General features: G+C 37.5%; 1 protein-coding gene across 1 annotated transcript in view; it reads right to left on the reverse strand.

Annotated features, from left to right (window-relative positions):
• The window catches only part of LOC106875000 (zinc finger SWIM domain-containing protein 5), a 39,408-nt gene that overhangs the window by 9,352 nt on the left and 20,789 nt on the right, over window positions 1-9,267 (reverse strand). The window contains exons 2-7 of the mRNA XM_014922941.2: window positions 7,393-7,483; window positions 5,940-6,067; window positions 5,399-5,542; window positions 3,229-3,377; window positions 1,686-1,836; window positions 142-324 (exon numbers count right to left, since the gene is read on the reverse strand). Coding sequence (XP_014778427.1) covers window positions 142-324; window positions 1,686-1,836; window positions 3,229-3,377; window positions 5,399-5,542; window positions 5,940-6,067; window positions 7,393-7,483 — 846 coding nt within the window. The remainder of the gene's footprint in view (window positions 1-141; window positions 325-1,685; window positions 1,837-3,228; window positions 3,378-5,398; window positions 5,543-5,939; window positions 6,068-7,392; window positions 7,484-9,267) is intronic.

Here is a 9,267-nt window from a genome sequence, read left to right on the forward strand (position 1 = left end):
AAAAAAAAAAAAAATATATATATATATATATATATATATATATGAGAGAGAGAGAGAGATGTACACATCCAAACACCTAAGTAGACTTTCAGAAAACACCACCAAATAAAGTAACAGTAATGAGTGGAGTATATTACCAACCTGGGTTTTCTTCAGAATTTTCCACTTCCTCTTGCTGCTGCTGTACATTATCTACCTGCTGTCCATCTGCATCCTCAAGAGGACAGAGAGGGACAGATGACCACTGTTGCAACAGTAGTTGCCACTGTTCCTTCTCACTACTGTAACAGTTGGGGTTCAGAACTATACACACCCACAGAACACCTGAAGAGAAACAAAGGCAAGTATAGAAGTTATTAGGGAACTAGAGGCATTCAGAGGACATTTGAAGGAGAGATGAGGGTATGTGTGTGTGTGTGTGTGTGTGAAGCCATGGCTGTATAGTTAAAAAGCTTGCTTCCCAAACACGTGGTTTCAGGTTCAGTCCATGTGCAGGGCATCTTGGGAAAGTGTTTTCTAAAGGCCTGGGGGTGATAAAAACTGTGAGTGGGTTTGGTAGACGGAAACTGAATGAAGCTTGTTTACATATATATATATATGTATAGTCCGGATAGAAACTTTGCAGTGTGCTTTCCAAAATTCCTCTTTGGGTAACGGCAACCAAATGCTATCATACAATGGTGGTACCTCCATCACTGGAGATATTGGGTTCATGCATAATTATTGCAGCTATTTTTCAACAAAAACATCTTTAAATGATGGTCTGACTGTCTGCCAAGCAAATGGGAAGCAGTAATTGAAGCGGATGGTGAATATGCTCCGGAAGAATCATTCAAAGATGATTTTGTTACATGTTGTTATTGTTTTTATTGAATAAAATTTGAAAAAAAGCCACAATAATAATGCACCAACCCAATATATGTGGGAATTCGGAAACACCCATGGAATATATTCAAAAATATTCATAAGATGGATTGAACAAGCTTTATTACATATCACTGCAACTGTTTCAACACACCATTACCCGATGTTCATTATTGCTGAATGTTACAAATGTTACAACATTGGATCAATAAATATCACTTAGCAATAGAGATTAAAGTTATTATTACTACAATTAATAGTATTATGCAAAAAATAATAATTACGATAATCAGAATTAATTTTATCAACAGGAGTATCACTACTATTAGTATTATTACCCATCACCCATCTGCATCACGTAACCAAACCAGCACAGTCTCCTCTCTTACACACTACAACCGAAGTCTATTATATCCAGTTTTCCTCTTAAATCACTCACATTTTGTTGTGTGTGCACACTGACATTACCCATCCAGCAGAGCATGTTAGCTTCATTTCTTTCAAGCCTTCCCATGTCTTCCTGTAGTCAAAGCCCATGTTTCACCGCCATGTAGCATGGCAGTACATACGCAAGTATCATACCATCTGCCTTTCACTCTGAATTTTGCCCAACCCATTCTCATCCTAGGAACCACACTTTCAGAACTTCCTCCTCCACTGCTAACTTGGTCACCCAGGTAACAGAAACTATCGATTACATCTGATTCCCAAGGGATTAATATGTTGAGTTACATGGAAAATTGACAACAATAAGAGTCAGTGGGGTGAAAAGGTAGTCTGCTCCAGGGTAGATGTTGGGGTTTAAACTTTAAATTACTTACCAAGCTCATCCCACAACTGTCGACATTTGTCTGTCATGGTTGTTCCCTGATTTTTCCACAGAAGTAGACGAGGATCTGCCAGAAACTGCTCTGTAATTAATGTCAACATACGGGCCCCATTGGAATCACGAGCCCGTAGCATTTCTCGAACCTGTTCACAAAGAGATAAAAATATATGTATAAAATTACTATCTGAATAACTTTTGAGTGAAAATTTAACAACAAATTTACAGAAAAACCATTTGGAATAATATATAGAGAAAGGGAAAAACAGAAAAAGTAAAAGCCCTTACAAACATACAAAACATAAACAATGTCTTGTATTGAGCAGCACATGGTATCACCATAACTTGAAAAGAAGTTTCAAATCTTCCACTGCCTTGGAAATACCCATCTCTCTTTGGAAAAACTAGATAAGTATCTTTGTGTTCTTTTTTTCTGTCGTTTATTGAAAGCTTATTATAAGGGGAAAGTAGAAGGTTAAATTTACATAGGGTCTTTTCTCTGTTTTGCTTTTGACTTACGAGATTATTGATTATTGTAGAGAGGTTTAACTTTCATTATCCCTGATTTAAGAGAATTTCGTTAGTTACAGATATATAATTGTTTGTTCCTTTATCTATTTTTCCCTATCCAAGTCGAATCCTTTTCAAGAGTTTGCATAACTTCTCTCTCTCGCTCTCTTCTCCATCATACCATCTTTTCCCCTTTCTCTATTGCTTCTCTCTAAATATGTAGACACACACACTCTCTCTCTTTACTTCACTCCATCATCCCATAATTCTTCCCTCAAACCCTTAATCTCTCTTCTACTGTTTTCTCTCTCTCTCTATAAATACATAGACACACACACACACTCTCTTTCTCTTTTCCTTTACCTTTCTCCATCGCACCGTCCTTTTTTCAGCCCCTCAAACTCCCTAAATATAGTATATATATGTGGATGCATGTATATATATGTATAGGTATGAGTGCGCATTTTGATCAAAGGATATATATGAATATGTAAATATGTTTTTTTTGTGTGCATGTATGTATGTGCATACGAAAAATTAGTATAAGCAGCAAGGCACAATGTGATACCATAAAGGAAACATTCAATCGTCACCTACTTTGCTAGAAATAGGAGTTAAAATACTCTTAATGCTGTAGGAAGAGCACAGATACACACATGCTGACACACACACACACTTGTATGCATGTTTGTACATTTATATCAATATCTGTGCATCTCACAAGTAGTTGTACATTAAATGTAAGATAGTGTATGGCAAAGCATACAAGATAGCGTAAGCCGTTCTACAGAAATTTTCTTAATTTCGATTGAAGGATTGTAATAACCTCAATTTCTGGTAGAAGACACTCATCCAAGAAGCAGGACAGAAGAATTGAAAGCTCCAGCTTGGGATTGAGAAGTAGCATTCTCGTTGACCATGATTACAACCGTATACATTTCAGTATGTATACACACACACACACACACACACGTACGTAGAGGAGACAAGAGACAAAGAGTAATAAAGAGAAAAGAAATGAGACATACCTTTGAAAACATGGAATTTAACTGATTGGCTGAAGTACAATATCCTCCCTGAGAAAGGTAACTCTTCACCTGTTCTTGGACTTGTTCTTCATCTAAATGCCAGCTGTGTTCATCTTCTATTGATGCTCCTGCTGTAGGGTCTGGTGCACCTGCAATACAGATTGGACAAATGAAAGAAAGTGACAACATATTTGCTGGGAGTTCTCTATATTGATAACAGTTTGACTCGGCTCCAAGCAATTTCAAGTTTTGTAGGCTCAGAAAACAAAACAAACTCATCAAGCATCTGGAGACAAAAGTAACAGGAAATGAGAGAAATTGAAGATGGCTACTGGACGTTAGGCCTCTATTGGGCAACTCAGTGTCATATGATGTTATTGGTCTGGAAGTGACCTCAGTCATTTTCTTTGTTTTTAGGTCCATGTGAATGGACAAAATGTAGGTAGGTAGCTGTCACCACAATACCTGAAAGCTGTGGTATATTTAGCAACCTCGATTCATTGCTTTTGCTGTAAGCAGAGTGGAGTGGAGTGTTGTGGGTTTAGTAAAAAATTAATATTATATTGGCAACAGTCTTTCTATGAGAGTAACCAGATTTGGTGGTGCGTGATTAAAACATTGGATTGTCAACATGAATGTGGATGGAGTCTATATAGGTGAGAGGAATTAAAATACCATGCCCCTGAGTATAGAAGAACAAAGGTTAAGGTGGTACATCTGGGTTGTCCTCTGCCAGTGGTTTCAAGTCCGTTAACAGGATGTACCTCTGGTGGTAACAATAAGTTCATTCTGTGACCTTCAGGACATCTTCCCCCAACATTGAATGGAGTATCATTGTCAGAGCCACTCCATATTCACCTGAAATTCACAACTGTCAACTCGGAGAGATTACACATACTGCATCATCCTGCAGTATTCATTGATAGGAAGAATGAACTTTCTTCTTGTTGCCACCAGATACAAATATATGCAATGGGTTTCCATACAGTTTCCAGCTCTCAAATTTACTCACAAGGCATTGATCAACCTGATGCTGCAGGAGTCTTATCTCCCTGTATAGCCCAAGGTGCCACACAGGGATGGAACTTAAGATCATGTGATGACAAAGTCTATATAGCCATCCTGTGCCTACACACACACATGCACTATACAATGTATATTCTGATGTGTAATTAGAGGGATATATATATTTGTCTGTGTATACACATACATACATTCACACACTAAATGAAAAGGATTGAAGAGAGAGGACATAAAGAAGACCTTTTAGTTTCCTTGAGGATAATGTCTATAGAACTGGTGGGACATTAAAATACACCCAGTGCACACTGTAGGGGTTGGTAATAAATAAAAGTATCTAGCTGTGTCAGATTTGGTTTGGTTTCTATGGCTGAATCTGTTTCCTAACACCAGTTATTTCACTGAGTGTATAGGGGACATTTTATCATGGTCACATTACCAGAGAGTGCTATATCCTCGACAGGATTAAAGTAGCTTCATGTTCACCACTTACTTAACAGAGTCTCCTGGGTGTAGTTTACCATGACACTATGGAGGTAATCCTGTACCATTCAAGGTTGCAGCAGTTTTCACTATCCTTTGACGCTGCCTAGACCCTGAAGATGATTTGTCCAAGATGGAGAATAGACAAGAGAGAAGAACCAAGAATGTGGAGTAAATACAGGGAGAATGATGAATAGTAAATGGGAAGGAGGTGATTCTTGATAAATAAGGGTGGCAGTTTTTGACGGTAAAAAGTGAGTAGATGTTAATATCAAGTGGTGCTAAGGAAAAGGAGTGATGCCTGGAAGTACAGAAAAGCTGATGACAAAGATAGCAACAGGTTCTGCTTTCATTAATCACACAATAATACAATAAACATGTAACCATTTTTCTCCCTGTCTGTATCAAATCTTTCCACTTGTTTACATAATTTTGGATATTTTTTGTGTAAAAAGCCATAAACAGCAGGGGACTCATGGTTTGGGCTATTTTACAGTCACAGAAACAGAGTCCTACAATATACTGTACAGGTGTGCATGTGTAACTGAATATATGACTGCCTGTATATATATATATATATATATATATATATATATATATATATGAGAGAGAGAGAGAGAGATCTGTGCATGTGTGTGTGTGTGTGTAATATCCATTCTGTACTTACCTGGTAATTGGTTGATCTCCGACTTGGCCTGCAGAATCTCATCTGCAATTTTCTGTGCAGTTGGTAACACCTCAGTGTGATGTTCTGCTATTAAATACTGTGAAAATTTCTGCAGCTGCTCTCGGCTCATCTGCAGTAGGGTTTCTGTTAAGACATGATAAAACCAACTCTCATATATTTATATTAGGCAGGGGGCATTGAATGGAGAGAATTTCGATGATGAAAATCACTTGGTTGCATAATGTTAATGTTGGGTGAATAAGTTTTTGTTACTTCCATTGCTGAAAGTTCCCTTTTGTATTCATACAGCATGCAGTGTCTGATCTAAACTTATAAAAGGGGGTAAAATTGATACAAATTAAACCTCTATGGCAGAAAGCAATCTGCAAAGAAAAAAACAAACTAATGCTTATTTTTAGAATTAGTATTGAAAATGTACACTCAAAGTAATCATGTCAAAAGTGTAGAAGAGAGAAAAAGAGTGTGTGTGTGTGTGTGTATAGCAAGAGAGTGGGGAGAGAAAAAGAAAAGTTATTCATACCAGAGATTGGAACCCGTAGCTGTACAACATCAGCCTTTCGTATCCGGTAGAGCGACAGAGCTACAACATGTTGACACCAAAATATGTCTTTATTGCCACAACCACATTTCACTGATGTAATTTTACATCTGAAACGAAAAGCAATAATAAAGTGGAGATGATTATTTAAGATTGCTTAAAAATTCTGAAGCTAATTAAATTGTTGGGGCAAGAAAGTGAGAATTTCAACATTATGATGGAGAAGTCCTTCCATAATAATTTGAGATATGTCTACATTAGTGGGTTGCTTTTTATTTGGAAGCCCGTATGAACATGTTGGTAACCGACAAGCAACCATTTAGTTTGCTGAGGAAAAAAAGAAACATAAACTGTAATAAAAACCATAGAATAATGAAAACAAGATTTCAAAGAATTAAGTTTATATGAAAAGAGGAGGGAGAGAGTTTACATGAAGGAAGCAGTGTTGTACTACACTCCCCTTCACCATCACTCTAAATATCGGGCCTCAGTGAGGATTTCTCCAGGTAAAAGTATATCTTTAAAGCATCTAGGGCTGCATCCCAACCATTATTGATACTTTGCAGCAAAGCTCTCAGGTGAACTCCACTATGGCATATTGTGCCTGGGACAGTGTTACTTTTGCACTCACACACATCCAGAAAAGGGTCACTTAACTCACTAAAATAAAACTACTTTCAGACATGTTCCAGTCCACAGGCATTCTCTCTCTCTCTTTACTATAATGACCTCTGCTCCTTGCAACTGGAAGAGTGATCAGATGGGAAAGCAAAGGAAGGAGACATCGAACCAGGGTCATTAAGTGTGAATGACAGGCGGAGTAGAGTTGTCAAAGTGCAGATACAGTTTTTAAGCTGATCCTATGGCTTGTTACTTTGGAGTTCCTCCCCTCAGCATGCAGCCGACTTCTCCTCAGAAATATCAGACTTCACCAAGGTTGGCACACGAGTGAAGATGATGGAAGGTCAAGAAAGACATGACAGCCTCTCATGCTAATGCCACAATGAAATGCACTCAGTACATTTTGTAAAGTGCTTAGCGTTAGGAAGGGGATCCGCTATAGAAATTATGCAAAAGTAAAATGCATTGAGCAAGAGAGGACTTTCTTTGCTTACCATAGTTAGGAGAGTTGACACCTCTCTTGATTGTCAAACTCATTTTATAGCAAAGAAAACAGATGTATAATGGTAAGGATGATGATTCTCATTCAGAAAAATGATAAAACGTGGGGGGGGGGGATACCTTGTAGCATTTTTTCTTTCATTTGAGTTTTACAGACACTTCTTTGTCACCTCATACCCACATGAAATGCAATTTTATAATCAATGATATTTATTGATCACAAAATACCTGATCAAGAAGAAAACAAATCAGCTTTGAACAAGTTTTGAGGAAACATGTAAAAGAGATTAACAGATATTTGAAGAGAACTTACCGGTCGAAACTAATAGACACTTTGTAGGTTTTTTCAGGTTCGGAATACAATGGGTTGGCAGGTTCTGTGACTGTACCACTGAGATGGAACCCTGAAATAAAGAAAATAAATGGTAACAAACACTTTAAATGTGTGTGTGTGTGTGTGCATGTATGATACTATAACATTTCAACATTTGGTTATAAAGTTTTAAATTTGTGTCAGCTCATACGAAATGGTTGTGATGAGGAAGAGCATCCATACCAAAATATACAAGGGCAGTTTCTCTGAATGAGAACAGTTTCAAACTGTGATGACATATCCAATCCGAACTAGATGATGATGATGTTAATTTGGGGGTTGTTACTTTTAAGAAATTTGAAGAACAGAATATTTATAGATAGAGAGACTTGGAGGCAAATATATCATTGGTTTTAATAGATTTGTTTTGTTTTGAAATATATGCGCACTACAACAGGTGGGATGGTCATGACTGGAAGACCTTTGATTACAAGACTGTCCATGTGGTGTATAACAAGGTCAGCAAGTAGAAAGAGACTCGTGCTGAACACTCAGTCATTCACAACAGAAACTGAATTCAGTTCTAAAAGTTATTGAAACATTCTTCATTGTTATAGTGCTCCTCCTATCCCGTGGTAACCCATTTACAGATGGTGGTGGAGGCATCGGGAGAGCATTCACCAACACTATCACAACCATCATCATCACTGTTGTATCTACTGCATCACCACTACCACCACCACCACCCTGTCATAACCATAACCTCACTACTCCAACCTCCACCCCACCCCACCACCAGTAATCTTGGTGAAAAGAAAAACCAACTCCCCAAGGGGAGTGGGGGGGGGGCAAAACATTAAAACGACAAGTAGATTACAACTTATAATAACTTAAGATCCCAACACTTTAATCCACTGTAATCCAAACATAAATAAGCTAAAGTCTTTTGATGCTACTATTATTATTATTATTAGGCTGAGGGATTTGGCTGAACTGTCAGAGCATCAGACAAAAGGTATTCTGTCTATGTTCTGAGATCAAATCTTGATAATGCCATCAACTGTGTTTCATCTTTCCAAGGCTGTTAACAAACTAAAGTATCAGTCAAACACTGGAACCAATATAATCCATTCCTTTCCTCAAAATTTTTGGCCTTTGGCTTATGTTTGAGGGAACTAAATAACCCAGAGTCTCTCCTGGTTTTAGATTCAAACTGGCCAGATCTGGCCTTTCACACCTACTCTATGATGTTATTTTAAAAATATACAGTCACATCATCAAAATCTTGAAGCTAAAAGACAATGTATGATTAATTTAAGACAATGTTAATAAGTTTTACATTTGACAGAGTAGCCTGAATGTTGAAGGTAGAGTTGAGATTGATAAGAAAAGACAGGATGGTCACACAACCCTTTTCAGTCATGTCTGCTCAATCAAAATTCATCTACGGTTAAATAACATTGAACTATTTAGTTTCCTTGTCGTATGTATATTCCAATTTAACCCTGCCAACAAGATAAATTTCAGTTCCAGCTTCATACACACCTAAGAATATTGTTTATAGCCATTTTCTCACACAATTCACAGTCAATCCACTTTGATTGACTTAACTTCAACTGAACCCTGTACAAATTTCAGATTTTTCTCTCTTCCACACCTGTTGACTTTGATGTTATTCAAAACAGTTTGATTTGGATTCTGTGCTGCTTCAAATTTCCCAAGCCCCCTAACAGAGCCTGTCTCCTCAGGCTCCATCAAGGGCTTGCAAAACTTGAAGTAACACAGAGTCTGAAACTGTTTTGAATAATACATTTGACTCCCAATAAATGTGTTGAATGCCCTTTCTTTCATTTGTGTGTGTGTGTGTGTGTGTGT

Source organism: Octopus bimaculoides, chromosome 24 (assembly GCF_001194135.2).
Source record: "Octopus bimaculoides isolate UCB-OBI-ISO-001 chromosome 24, ASM119413v2, whole genome shotgun sequence".
NCBI classification, from domain to species: domain Eukaryota; kingdom Metazoa; phylum Mollusca; class Cephalopoda; order Octopoda; family Octopodidae; genus Octopus; species Octopus bimaculoides.